At 38.5% G+C, this 14782-nt stretch overlaps 1 protein-coding gene across 2 annotated transcripts; it reads right to left on the bottom strand.

The window, feature by feature from the left end:
• Window positions 1-618: 618 nt before the first annotated feature.
• Window positions 619-13641, bottom strand: CST7 (cystatin F). Of its 2 annotated transcripts, XM_034411288.3 has the most exons (4): window positions 7994-8108; window positions 5757-5929; window positions 2349-2468; window positions 619-781 (listed from the first exon to the last, which is right to left on the bottom strand). In XM_034411288.3, exons 1-4 carry the CDS (start codon window positions 8061-8063, stop codon window positions 704-706), a joined length of 441 nt encoding a protein of 146 aa, XP_034267179.1. In that variant the 5' UTR covers window positions 8064-8108; the 3' UTR covers window positions 619-703. The 2 variants fall into 2 exon arrangements, 1 of the variants encoding a protein (XP_034267179.1); XR_015732744.1 differs by lacking the exons at window positions 619-781; window positions 2349-2468; window positions 7994-8108 and adding exons at window positions 8116-8182; window positions 10673-13641 and having other exon boundaries at window positions 5798-5929.
• Window positions 13642-14782: the final 1141 nt, after the last annotated feature.

Raw genomic sequence — 14782 nt, 5'->3', positions numbered from 1 at the left:
AGAACAGACTGTTGGCATGTTAACGGTAACAGTTAGCAGTTCCTGTTAGTTCATTATCACTACAATATCATATGTTCTTGTTTCTCTTTGATATCCCCCACTTCCCCCACACACTACCATGTGTATCACTAATCCTACAATGTTGTACTTAGTTCAATTTCATATTTAGATCCTTATTATCCCTGTCATGTGTGCATTTGCCCTATATAATGCCTGTAACTGTTCTACCACAACTGATCTACTATTTCCATGTTGTCTCAGAAGTGTCTGTAGGATCTGATGCTTTCATCATAATGACCAAAACAGTCACATCCCTTCGTATTTCATGTGCTGTACTTCCCTTTAGTATCTGCATGCAAAATCACAGTGCCTCTACAAAAGGGGATGAACTGATGGCATGACGTTGTTTTCTCATTTTCTTTTCTTGGACCTCCTTTTCAAGACATCCAGATTCTGTTTATGTGGCATGAAAGCCAGGAGATATTGTGCAAATGACATCATTTCATCTAAGGACTTATTGATGTTTTCTTCAAAGCAAGACAGGTGAAAAAGGGTGATCATGGATGATTTTGTCATTTTCCATTAAAAAATAAACAAAGAAGCAAAAGACTCAATAGCTGTTGGCAATCCAGTGTCTTTATGGACAATGTGTGGTGTACAAAAAAGTAAACATGCAATATCTATACAGTTTATTAGATATCAGTTAGTGGCAGAACATGACTAGGATCTGGGTTTTCTGCTGCCAAGGGATAAACCAGACTTCGAAATCGCATGTGAATTTCTGAGGGGGAAAAAACAAAAAAAAGGCATTAAATCAGACAAAAGAAAAAAGCCAGAAAATTGTCTTGACCGTTTTACAATTCTATAATCAGCTGTTTTAAAAAGAGACAAGAATATGTTGTATTTTTGCCTGGCAGTCAGTGTGATAGTAAGTGACTTATTGCAATGTCAGCTTATGAAACAACAGCTTTCAAAGGAATTTTTCCACCTAATTTATTCCAAGAATCATAGGGAATCAGGTGGCATATGCATGTAATAATAAATATTGTACAATAAAAAAATATTAGTAATATATATATTCCTTCTAATACATTTTAGAAGGATATCCTGTGCAGAAACAATTTGCTCCATCTTTCTTTTGCATATATGAACACAATTTAATTCCTTCCACCTCAGTGACAGGATACTGCAATCAAAAGTAGTTCCAGAGCAGAAGAGGTCTCAGCAAAAAAGCCATCTATGTTGTTCTTTTCAAACAGGTGGTCCTTGGTTACTGGCCACTTGTTCAGCAATATTTGGAGATATGTTGGTGCTGAACTAGGAGACTTATGACCAGTCCTCGAAATTACATCTATCGCAACCTCCACACCAGGGGTCTCAAACTCAAGGCCCCAGGGGCCAGATCCGGCCCGCAGGGTATTTAGATCTGGCCCACGGGGCTGCCCTGGAAACAGCAAAGGACTGGCCCGCAGTGCTTCTGCCAGCAAAAACGGAGCTCCCATTTTTGCTGACGGGGTTGCAGGAGGCCATGGCAGCTGAAAACGGAGCTCAGGAACCCCAAGCAGAGCACTCCCACCACCACAGGTGCCTCCGACATGAGTGACATTGAGCTGGCCATGCTCATTCTGGCCATGCCAACCCCTGTCCCCGGAGGTCAAACACAACCCTGATGCAGCCCTCAATGAAATCGAGTTTGACAGCCCTGCTCCACACAGTCATGTGATCATAATCTGGGTACTTGGCAATCAGTCCGCTTTCCAGACAGTTGCAGCATCCCCTGGTTGTGTGATCGTCATCTGTGACCTTCGCTGCTGGCTTCCTATAAGCAAAGTCAATGGGGAAACTGGCAGGAAGTCATAAGACATGATCACATGATTTCCTTGCATAACAATTGCACGGTATTTGCTTAATAGCAACTGGAAGTACCACAACTGCCATCATAAATTGGCCCAATCACATGAATTTCTCATGTTTGCTTACACTCTTCTAACAGCATGAAAAAGAGGTTTCAAGACCATTCTAGTTAAGAATGTAGCAGGAGATAGCGCAAGATTGTTGTTTCTGCTAAATGGCAAAACCTAGAATTATTAGTTGACTCTGAAAAAAGATTGCATATTCAAACTGTTAGGGTTTAATCCCATGCAAATTAATTGTGAAGTAGCTCTTCAGTTGTTGCTACTAGTTGTCCTCTGCAAAATTCTGGACAATTGGTAGAAGGCAATAAGGAGACACGGAAAATTATTGCTCTTTGCTGCCATCTAATGGTTGTCCAGATTTTCACAGTCCAGATCTGGTACTATAGCACCCTGATTTCTTAGAACAGCACAAAGAAGTTGAACATATTATACTTTTCTCAGCATCTTGTTCTTCTGGAAATCACATCTGTCCAAGTTGGGATGTGGTATTCTTTTCCTGCATACAGTCCGGCAGATATCGACATTCAGTCTATATTTCACTCCTTTCACAATCTAAAAAATAATAATCAGTTTTCATATTATTAAAGAGCACTGAGATCAGGCGAAGTAAAGAGAACAAAGGCCAAAGAGAGGTCAAAAAAATTTGGGGGGAAAAGGTGAGGAAACTGGAGGCAATTGAGAACACGCATCCTACTGAACACAAGTTGATCTGCAAATATTTTGTGTAATTATTTTTAAAAATAATTTCAAAGGATAGAGGCTATGATATCAGAAAATAAATTCTTGTCTATGCTAGGTCTATTTCCTTGTTTCCAAAAACAATCTAGCCAGGAATTTGGAGAACGTTGGAACAGGTTTCTGGTTTCACATCAACCCAAAACAGCAACAATAAAAAAGTATGATTACCATCTGGGTTTATCCGGCCATCAACACAGCTGTGACAGCTGCTGGACCAAGACATAAACAATAGCTTAGCTTATTTCTTTCAGAAAGTCTGAAGCAAGAATACAACCAATGCCTGAAGCAAGGGTGGTTTGAAGGAGACCTTCCATCTTGCCAGGTGTGCAAGGAGAGTTTTGCAGCAGTGAACGCCAGGCCCTCCTTCTCTTTGCTCTGGACCATGGGTGGAGCTCTAACTACAAAAGGAATAGGCTGATGGCATCTGAGCATGGGTGGGTGAGGAGAGCAAAAGAAGATGGAGGTGAAAGGGTACAGCAGCTGCTAGGAGAAAGAGCAGGGCGGTTAGTGGTAAAGAAGCTGGGATGGATTCCAGCACACCAACATGGGAAGAAAGGGGAAGCAGAGCTGTTGTAAGATACCATCCTTCCCTCCCCGCAACTCCAGCTGTAAGACTGTGCAAAACCAATGTTTCAGCTGCACTCAGAATAACAGCTAGTAGTAACAGACCCAACGGACTTCAATGTGGTTAAAAAATTTGTTACAGCCCAGGCAACAAATGAGAAAAAAATATTTATAGGACTGTCTGTGTTAGTTTATTGTGGTGGTTGAAATTTTCCGATTTTCATGAACTCTGATTGGCTAGAAAAAGGAATAAACAAACAGAAACAGAAACAAATATTTGTTTTTGATCACTAGAGGGAGCTATGAAGATGTTTAACTCTGAACTGGAGTCTGTCATCAAGGAAATTTTAATTGATCTATACAGAAAATTATTTATACCATACATTAGTTAGGGTCCAACTCCAAGGATACTAATTATACAGAGGATATTAAAAAAGAACAAGAGACACAATTAGGTGCAGAAAATTATGAACTGTATCAACTCAACTACAAATGCTGGACAATGCAAATACCTGAACAGTATCTTTGGAATATAAATCTGACACCAGCTTATATTATGATGATGGTTTGAATATAACCCTCTCAGTGCAACTGAAACAAGAGTTCCATGTACATTCACAACTTTTAAGAGGTAAAGTTTGGTACTTTTTCTTCATGGATATTAATAGGGTCAATAATTCTTTGAGGGGGGAAAAATATGATAGACATCATAGAGAAGGAGACTTTATTCTACAAGGAATTCCTCCAGGTTAATCTACAACATTTAACAGAACAACTTTGAGACATTTTTTTATGGATATAAATAAGATTGGGAATTTCTTGAAGAAAAGAGATTTGATAGACACTCCTGAGAAGAAAAAGATTTCATTCTGTGAAGATAAGCTGACTTAAATTTAATGACGTAATTAAATAGGATGGATTTTTATAAGTTTAATATATGTATTGAAAGAAAGCTTTAAGTTAGTTTTGTATATATACAATGAGTTTGTAAATGCATATCTTCTGTCTTTTTATGTAATGTTGAATAATTCCAAAAGTTTGTAAAATATACTGCTCAAAAAAATAAAAGGAACACAAACAGAAGACATCTGAGATCTGAATGAATGAAATAGCCTTATTAAATACTTTGTTCGTTACATACAGTAGTTTTGTGTTCCCTTTATTTTTTTGAGCAGTGTACTATTGATTAAAATTGAAAATAAGAGAAGAAAAAGATTTACTCCATGAGGATAAAATCAAGAGAGAGATTTTAATTCAATGAACTAACTGGAGTTAATTGGATTTATATTGGTGCGAAAGCTCTAATGTAGTTTTGTGTTTTGGGTTCTGGGTTAAAATGGTTTCTTTTCCCCCTTTATATATAATCCCTGAATATTTTTAGTAAAGTTAGTAAAATATCAAAACTAGAAAAAGTGTTTTCTTCGTTTAGAGTTAGAAAAAAATTGAAATAGTGTAGAGGATTCTCTTAATATGAAGTATGATCAAGATTAATGAGTTAACAGAAGCATATATTATTCCCCACAGCAAAGAGAAGTAGAGATGGTCAAATTGATACTTTTATCCAAAGAAGAAAATACATTTAACCTTGTTTCTATTTTGAAATTGCTTCCAGATTTTGGGCTTGCAATGAAAAAAAAATATGAATCTTTGATTATTATTATTATTATTTTGCTAATTAGATAGGTTTATTGTTATAGAAATGGCTTGTACATACTGTTGTATAAAATGAAAAGTTGTGGTTGTAATGTTGTCATCTATTGTGCTAAACAGGAAGTTGGTGCCTTTTTCTTTCCTTTTCCCTCTTTACACCATATCTTTTTTCTTTTCCCTCCCCCTCCCCCTAGTTTTCTATTACTTTTTAAAATTTTTGTTTGTATTTTATGTTTTGATAAGCCAATCAAAAAGTTTCATTGGAGAAAGGTGGGGGGGAAAAGACTGTCTATGGAGCTTCTCAATCACCCAGGTCATGGTTGTCCCAAAGGTGCTTTCCAATAGGGAACTGGACTTCCTTGGGTTTTTCCTTGAAAATGTTTCGCTTCCCATCCAAGAACTTCAGTTCATGAAATAAAGAAGCTGTTGTATGAGAAGTGAAACATTTTCAAGGGGGAAAAAACTCAAAAAAAAGTCCATTTATCTTTTGAGAAGCATTTTTAGGACATGCTAATAGGGCTCTTCATGACTTAGATTCATAAAATACTTAGGAATAGGTAGATATTAAATTATTAGATTATTATTATATTAGATTAGGCATTAGATTCATAGCACTGATGGGCAGCATAGAATATGTTTAGTGATCAGGCTAAATTCAAAGTTAAGAAAAAGCTCTAAACTCCTTAAGCCTTTTTTGCATATTAAAAGCCTCCTTGGAAACACAGAGAAGACAACACTAGCCTCCTTATCAGTGACCTGCACCATATCTCAAGGGGAAAAAATAACCCTCCCACTAGGACAGGAACAAAAAAGCAGGTTATGTTTTGCATTTTTAATCAGCAAAGGAATGAACTGCATTTATTGCGATAAGAATCAGGCTGTACTTACCTGTATTGTGGCTTTATTTATGCGAGATTCTTTGAACAAAAAGATATCATTTGAACTGTTGTTGTATTTATAAATTGCAAGCCTAGCAGCTCTTTGAACTTTGGGGTCATTTGCCTTTGCAGGGAAAGGAGATCCAGGCAGAATCAATGAATGATGGGACTGCCCAGGGGCACCTGTGCAAGAATAACAATTAACAAATGGACAATTATTTTAAACTCTCAGCCTGGGAAGAAATATTTTATCAGATGATTTATTTCTTTTGATAGAATATATGTCTTAATGCACTACACACACATATGAATACCTATAGTGTCCATTGTGTCCTCTCAAAGTTCAAAGAGAGTACAGGTAGTCCTCAAATTACAACCACAACTGAACCCAAAATTTCTGTTGCTAAGCAAAATATCTGTTAAGTGAATTTTGCCATATTTCATGACCTTTTTTTAACTACAGTTGTTAAGTGAATCACTGCAGTAGTAGTTACCGAGATGGTTGTTAAGTGAATCTGGCTTCCCCATTGACTTTGCTTGTTAGAAGGTTGCAAAAGGTGATCACATAACCCCTCCAGGGCACTGCAATCATCATAAATACGAACCAGCTGTCAATCATCTGACTTTTGATCACATGACCATGGGAATGTTACAATGGTTGTGTGAAAAGCAGTCATAAGTCATTATTTTCAGTGCTGTTCTAATCTTGAATCATCAGGAAACAAACTGTTCTAAGTTAAGGACTATCTGTGCACTTCCAGAAATCCTAAATCTTAGGAATGAATTACAGGGGCACACCCTCATTGTAAATTCCAAGTAATGTATAACAAGCCAAGAACTAAAAGATAGCTCCAAATGCAGTAAGCTATTTAATAGATTTTTGCATTTAATGTGTGTGGAGAAGGGTTAGAACTTTTCAAAGCACAATATCTGATATTGTGCCCTTGATATCTCAAGGGCAGATATCAGATATCTGACCTTGAGGAGTCCAGTAACAAAATATTCTCCAATCCCATTGAGCTTTGAAAAGGTTCTAGATTCTTCCCTTCTCTAGATTGTCTTAAAAACTCATCGATTTCCCTTTCCTGCAGGCTGAATGGTATCTGTTGGGGTTATAGTGATTTCCTTCATTAGACGGGGGTTTAGGCTGGATGTCTCCAAATTTACTTCCCTCCAACTCTGCCTCCAACTTTGGGTTGCATGGGCAATGGCAAGAATTAAGAAGGATTGTGGGAAGAAAATGCGAGGAAATTTATAAGCAAATTATGGGTCAATGTTTCAATTATACCTCTGCCTTATACTTTGTGGTGGTGTTTGCAGAACACAATAGTTGGTTTACAGAATGAAAGCCGTTGTCTGGTTTTCAACAACTCTCAACCATAAACTAATCACCTTCGCTAAATTAAAATAGCACATTGAATTAAAATGCAGTTGCTTACTTTGTGGTTCAGTTTGCCTGTGAGCCCAGCCAGCACTAGACCATAAGTAAGCCTGTTTTGCTTGTTGTTATCAGTAAAACATACTGCAGTAAAACATACTGTATATGCAACTGAAAATACTAAGTAAAAGAATTTAGTGGGTGGCTCATTCAAGTATCAATTTGCATCAGCATGTACTGTGTTTTCTCTTCCCCTGAAAAATGTCACTAATGCCCATATATTAAATATTCCTTCTTAGCATCTAAAACAACGTAAATGTCAGCGCTACACTCTATTTCTAATGTAGCTTCATTTAATTGTACTTTAGACAAACACTACAATGGAAGGAGCAAGTTAGCAATTTATCAAGCCCCAGATCATTTTTAAGCTTCCTGCCTCTGCTTTTTCTGTGCATTCTCATTTGATGGTTTATTTAATTGGTTTTGTTGGCGATCGTACAAAATGAGTCATAAAAAAAAAATGCTGCGCTTTTCCATGGTAGAACTATGTATCATGACAGTAATATAAAATTAATGACAGCACAGCAATATGAGCAATGAGAACCTTCTAGCATAAGAGACTTCTAGAATCTCTTATGTCACAAAGACACTCATCAAATTGTCATACTTTTTTAAAATAAATTTGTTGAAAAAACAATCCACCTGTTTGAAGGACATTTTGCAATGGCCCCTGGCTTTGGAAATGGAATTATTCAACTGTTTGCTATCATAAGCTAACTATCCACTCAATATTAAACAGCATTAGGAAGATCAACATTCCCTTTGTTATGCAAACCATTCAGAATATTTAAGGTACATCCTGATCTTACCAGTTGAAGAGTTGGGCACACCATAGAGAAGCAGAAAGCAAAGAATAATCACCCTCCATCCAGAGAACATTGTTGTCTTGCTTTACCATAAACAGAATTGGAGCAAAGTGGCAACTTCGTACCTTCACCCAAAACAGGAAACGGGGATTTTCACTGCCTGTTCAGAAATTCTCATTGGTCAGGAACAGCCTGTGTTTTAAAAAAAAGATATAACTTCTGTTAGCTTCTCTTTTTTTTCATAATTCTGATTAACAGTTTTACTGGGTAGTTTTAGAAAAGAGTAAAACAAATGCACACAGTGGAATAATTTGCCTCCAGGAATGGTGCTCAATTTGTGCTGTATATTGTGAGCTGGCAGATAACTATCCCACTTGGGAAGTAAAAAAAAAAAACTTTTGTGGAAGTCATTAGGACTGCAATTGCAATTTCTGGGTGATTTCCTAACTTCTGCATAATTGCCTTTGCAAAATCCATACTTTTTTTCAGAACAGAAAAGGAACTGGTGGACAATTGTAACACACGGTTACAAAACTTGGTTTGTTGGTTTGAATGATACCCCTACCTTTCTTATAGGAGCTGAAAGTAACATTCATTTTCCCCCAGAAATGCAATCTTATGAAATAGGTTGAGATGAAGGACAATGAATTCACCTATTCTCAGACTGGTAGAAAATTATCCTGGTGGCCTTGAAGTTTTCAGATTTCTGCCAATCAGCTGACATCTTTCCAAGTAAGTAAGGGAGCTTAACAGATTTTTATATACTTTGAGGCTGGTTTTGGAACTACTCATTAAGCAAAGAAATGGTCAATGTGGTCTCTTGAAGTAAAGGAGGAGGAGGACCTTATACAAGTCCTCGACTTACAACAGTTCATTTAGTGACTGTTCAATAAGTTACAATGGCACTGAAAAAAATGACTTTGACTGTTTTTCACACTTATGACCTTTGTAGCATCCTCATTATCATGTGATCAAAATTCAGATGCTTGGCAACTGACTCATATTTATGACCTTTGCTGTGTCCTAAGGTCATATGATCACCTATTTGTAAACTTCTGGCAAGCAAAGTCAATGGGGAAGCCATATTCACTTAACAACCATGTTACTAACTTATCAACTGTGATGATTCACTTAACAACTGTGCCAAGAAAGGTTGTAAAATGGGGCAAAACTCATTTAACAAATGTCTCACTTAACAACAGAAAGTTTGGGCTCAATTGTTGTCATAAATCAAGGACCACCTGTAACCTTTGAATGGTCAGCAAATTTATTACGGCATAAACTTCTATACTGCAGTTTACTGAATGAGTGAAATATTTTGCAGACTTTATAAAGGTACAAAGGGGAAATGATAATATAAATATTTAACTAACAATTCATTCAATAACAACTGGAGGATATGTACCCACTATATAGGCTCATTTTACATGAGATTCATGCTACTTGATGTTTGTTATTATTGATAAATTGAATATGTACAACTTTCTCAGAGTCAACTAATAATTTCAGTTCTTGTAATTTAGCAGAGATAATAGTAACTTCTTAAAGTTAACAAATGTATTATGATTTCAAATTGGCCTCTCTATTCATTTTACATATATTTAAAGTTTAATTTAATTGTATTTTGGTATATGACCCCTGGTGATGCAGTGGTTATAATGCAGTACTGCAGGCTACTTCTGCTGACTGCCGGCTGCCTGCAATTTGGCAGTTCAAATCCCATGAGGTTCAAGGTTGACTCAACCTTCCATCCTTCCAAGGCTGATAAAATGAGGAGTCAGATTTCTGGCAACAATATGCTGATACTGTAAACCGCTTAGAGAGGGCTATAAAGCACTGTGAAGTGGTATATAAGTCTAAGTGCTATTGCTATTGCTCATCATCATCTAACTTCATGATTTATTATTTCTCCCCTCTTGGACCATGCAAAGATAACCGCACAATGCACTGATCTAGTGCATAAAAACTAATATCAGCCCTCCCTAACTTGGTGCCAGAAATACTTAGCTCACAACTACCAGAATGTAAAGAAAGCATAGTTTAGAATAGATGATAGGATCTAGAGGGAATGAAATTGAGGAAGAGAAATGTACGACATAATACATTTGTTAACTTTAAGAAGTTACCACACTATTGTCTCTACTAAATTACAAGAACCAACATTATTAGTTGACTCTGAGAAAGTTGCACATATTCAATTTATCAATAATGACAAACATCAGGTAGCATAAATCTCATGTAAAATGATCCCATAGTGGGGAGATAGTCCTTCAGTTGTTGTTGTTGAATAATAACTCCCTACATATCCCCTTACTTTTAGTATTACCACCACATGGTGACAAAGGGAAACAGAAAATGTCCAGATCTCATTGTATCCCATCCCTGACTTATGAAAGCAGCAGAGTTATGCCTGTACATAGTTAACTTGATGTAATATGCTGTTCTTCTGGAAATCACATCTGTCCAAGCTGGCATACTATATAAACAACACATTTCTTTTTTATGCCTTCACAATCCAATTAAATCACTTTCCATCTTACAATACAAATAATAATGCAGAAATAATATATCAATGCAGGCTTTCATAGCCAGCATCAATCCAATAATGATGAACCTCTGGGCTGGTAGACCGTGGTCTAATTATTTGGTATTGGTAATATTTTGCCAGTAACTGTGACTGACATCTTCAAAGGGAACAAATGGTCTCCTCTGTAGTGCACCCCTTGGCAGCTCACAGACATCTGAACAGGACTGAACCCTGATGTTTATAAAGAACTATTGTCCAATTGGAGTAAGGCATTGGAATTATGGACAGCCAGTTGCCGATTGGTTCTTTATCCAGGTGAATTTGTAATTGGTCTGATTTAAAGATGTTCCAAAGCAACCATTTTTTGATTGGTCTTTGAAACATGCAGCTGTTTATTTTACTACTGACGATTTTATATGAAGTTGATTAATTAAATGCTGTTTTATTATGGTGTGATATAAACCACACTTTATCAATCTTCAAACTCTTTTCCTTCACGTTAAAGTTGTTGAAGTGCTTATAAATCTCAATACAGGTAATCCTCGACTTACAACAGTTCACCTAGTGACTATTCAAAGTTAAAACGGAACTGAAAAAAGTGACCTATAACCACTTTTACACTTATGACCATTTACACTTATGACCACCAGCATCCCTGTGTCATGTGATCAAAATTCAGATGAATTCAGATGTCAACTGACTCATATTTATGACAGTTTCAGTGTCCCAGGGTTATGCAATCATCTTTTGTGACTTTCTGACAAAGTCAATGGGGAAGCCAGAGTCACTTAACAATCATGTTATTAATTTAACAACTGCAATGATTCACTTAACAACTGTGGCAAGACAGTTTGTTAAATGGGGCAAAATTCCCTTAACAAATGTCTCACTTAGCAACAAAAATGTTGGGCTCAGTCATGGTCATAAGTCGAGGACTGCCTGTAGCTTCTCTATGGCGTTGTGCATGATTTGTCATGATTGCTAGTATTTGAGTATCTTTAAACTTAGTTTTTTTAGATTACCTCAGAGTTCACATTATCCTGTAAAATCGTGTCATATTTTAGCTTATCAAATAAACTTTTAGTTTCATAAATGATTGGCGAGAGTTTTAACGATATTTCTTTTCTGGCAAGGATGAGGGTAAGACTTTTTATTTAAATAGTGATCTATATGTGTTGCCTTAAAATATACTCTGTCTCAGCTGTTGAATTTTTTTCTTTTAATGATTACAATGTCCAAAAAAGCAAGTTGGCATTCCTTATCCTCTTCCACTGCAAATGGAATATTTGGCTAGATGCTATTAAGATGCTCTAGATCAGGGGCGTCAAACTCGCGTTGTCATGGCGTCATCACGTGACATATCATGACTTTTCCCCCCTTTGCTAAACTGGGCGTGGCCAGCGTGTGACACATCTGGCCCACAGGCCATGAGTTTGACAGCCCTGCTCTAGACATTTCTTAGTTAGTTTAGTTTAGTTTAGTTTATTTGATTTGTATACCGCCCTACTCCCGAAGGACTCAGGGCGGTGAACAGCCAACAATAAAATACATAAATACACAAAATTTAAAAACCCGATAAAATCAAATTAAATTATTTGGCCCAGACAAATTAAAATGCCCCAATAATTTAAAAACAGATTAAAATTTACGTATTTAAAAAGAGAAGAGATCAGGCCAAGCCCGCTTGATGGAATAAAAAGGTCTTCACAGCACGGCGGAAGGAGCGCAGATCCGGGATCCTCCGTATCTCCGGGGGGAGCTCATTCCAGATGGTAGGTGCCCCCACAGAGAAGGCTCTCCCCCTAGGGGCCGCCAGTCGACACTGTTTGGCTGACGGCACCCGGAGGAGTCCCTCTCTATGAGAGCGTACTGGCCGGTGGGAGGCTATTGGAGGTAGTAGGCGGTCCCGTAAATAACCAGGCCCTAAGCCATGGAGCGCTTTAAAGGTGGTAACCAAAACCTTGAAGCGCACCCGGAAGACCACCGGGAGCCAGTGCAGCTCGCGCAGGAGAGGTGTTACATGGGAGCGCCATGTCGCTCCCATTACCACCCGCGCGGCCGCACTCTGCGCCAGTTGGAGCCTCCGGGTGCTCCTCAAGGGGAGCCCCATGTAGAGAGCATTACAATAGTCCAGGCGGGAGGTGACGAGGGCATGAGTGACCGTGCGTAACGAGTCCCGATCCAGAAAGGGACGCAACTGGCGAATCAGGCGGACCTGATAAAAAATCCTCCCGGTCACGGCCGTCAAGTGCTCTTCTAAAGACAGCCGTGAATCCAGGAGGACGCCCAAGTTGCGAGCCCTCTCCGTGGGGGCCAATGATTCGCCCCCAATAGTCAGTGATGGCGTCAACTGGCTATATCGGGACGTCGGAAACCACAGCCACTCGGTCTTGGATGGGTTGAGCCTGAGCCTGTTCCTCCCCATCCAGATCCGTACGGCCTCCAGGCACCGGGACATCACTTCAAGGGCATCGTTGGGGTGATCTGGGGTGGAGATGTACAGCTGGGTGTCATCAGCGTACTGATGGTACTCCACCCCGAAACCAGGGATGATCTCGCCCAGCGGCTTCACATAAATGTTGAACAGGAGAGGTGAGAGGACCGACCCTTGCGGCATCCCACATATGAGGGGCCTCGGGGTTGACCTCTGTCCCCCTGTCAACACAGACTGCGACCGGTCAGAGAGAAAGGAGGAGAACCACCGCAACACAGTGCCTCCCACCCCTAACTCTTCCAACCGGTGCAGCATGATACCATGGTCGATGGTATCAAAAGCCGCTGAGAGATCTAACAGGACCAGGACAGAGGAGCATTTCTTGAGTTCTTCCTCAACATAAATCGTTGTCCACATGGCAAAACCAGATGGTTTTAAAGGTGCGATGTCCAGTGCCCATTGTTCAAATTTTCCATATAGCAATTGGTTATAAATGGACTCTATGGCTATTTTTGTTGTTAGTTACAAAGTCATGTCCAACCCATTGTGACCCCATGGACAACGTTCCTCCAGGCCTTTCTGTCCTCCACCATCCTTCGGAGTCCATTTAAGCTCATGCCTACTGCTTCAGTGACTCCATCCAGCCACCTCATTCTCTACCATCCCTTTCTTCTTTTGCCCTCAATCTTTCCCAACATTAGGCTCTTCTCCAATGAGTCCTTCCTTCTCATTAGGTGGCTAAAGTATTTGAGTTTCACCTTCAGGATCTGGCCTTCTAAAGAGCAGTCAGGGTTAATTGACTATAATTGGACTCTGGGCTGCCCATGGTAACACCTTCAATTTGTTCACAGAATTCATTGTTAAACAGAGGTGTAACTAAATAATAGGCCATATTTAATTCAAATATTTAACCATATTTGAATGCCGCTCCCAATTTTCTGATAAGGAAATTAAACACAAAGTTGGCAACTATAAGAGGACTCCTCTGCTTGATTTAACAATGTAATGCTCAATGATTAGTGCCAAAAATCAGGTTTTGTAGACTACAGGATCTCACACAAACCCATATTGAAATCCTACACAGACAGAAAGACAGAAAGATGTTATTGTAGTCCATTATTATTCTTGCATAAGGACAAAATGTTGAAGTGGAATATGGATAAAAATAATTGGAAACACCTCAGTTGTTTTTGAATCAAATCTACACGGAATGGAAAAATAAGATTTTAGCATGGAAAATAAATGTGGACATGGTATCCAATTAAAAACACAGTAAACATCTTCCTCCAAAGCCTAGGGCTAGTCTGCAAAGTATTATTTAATTATGCTCATAGAAAACTTAGTTTCCAGTAAAGATGACTATTTTTTCCAAGCTTGCAAGCATCCAAAACTTTTTCCATGATGAGAAAATGAGAGGTCATAGGTAGCATTTTTTTAAGGAGAAGAAAAATAAAATTTCCAAGAAGGCTAAATTCCCAAATGAGAGGTTGAAAGAAAATTAGGATGAGGCATTCACAACTCTGAGCCACCAGAACTCTGCACTGGTAATCCTTATCTTGCTACAGGCAAGAGGCCATCAACAGTGGTTCCTCATACAGCACATGATGAAGAAATGGATTGGAGGACACTCCAGCTTTGTGTCCCCTCCCACCTTTCATTAAATACAGCTTTACCAACCAATAGGAAAACATTCCCCTATCATCTTAGCATGAGATGGAGAGGAGGCAAGTTTGAAGGATGGACAGTTCAACATGTTTAGCTATCTATCAAAATTCACTCCAGGATTTTTGTAAGTATTTTGCCTGCATGAGTTAAAAAGTAGTCTCACTAA

This window comes from Pantherophis guttatus, chromosome 2 (assembly GCF_059756535.1).
Source record: "Pantherophis guttatus breed Tessera chromosome 2, ASM5975653v1, whole genome shotgun sequence".
Lineage (NCBI taxonomy): Eukaryota > Metazoa > Chordata > Lepidosauria > Squamata > Colubridae > Pantherophis > Pantherophis guttatus.
The sequence above is the reverse complement of the archived record's forward strand: the minus strand, read 5'-3'. Positions and strand labels throughout refer to the sequence as shown.

Excerpts from the sequence above, each read along its gene's own strand:
- CST7 (XM_034411288.3), bottom strand. The coding sequence starts at position 8,063 with ATGTTCTCTGGATGGAGGGTGATTATTCTTTGCTTTCTGCTTCTCTAT. Across the intron at positions 5,930-7,993 it reads TGTGCCCAACTCTTCAACTG|GTGCCCCTGGGCAGTCCCAT; the intron begins GTAAGATCAGGA and ends ATTCTTGCACAG. Across the intron at positions 782-2,348 it reads AGAACAAGATGCTGAGAAAA|AAATTCACATGCGATTTCGA; the intron begins GTATAATATGTT and ends TTTCCCCCTCAG.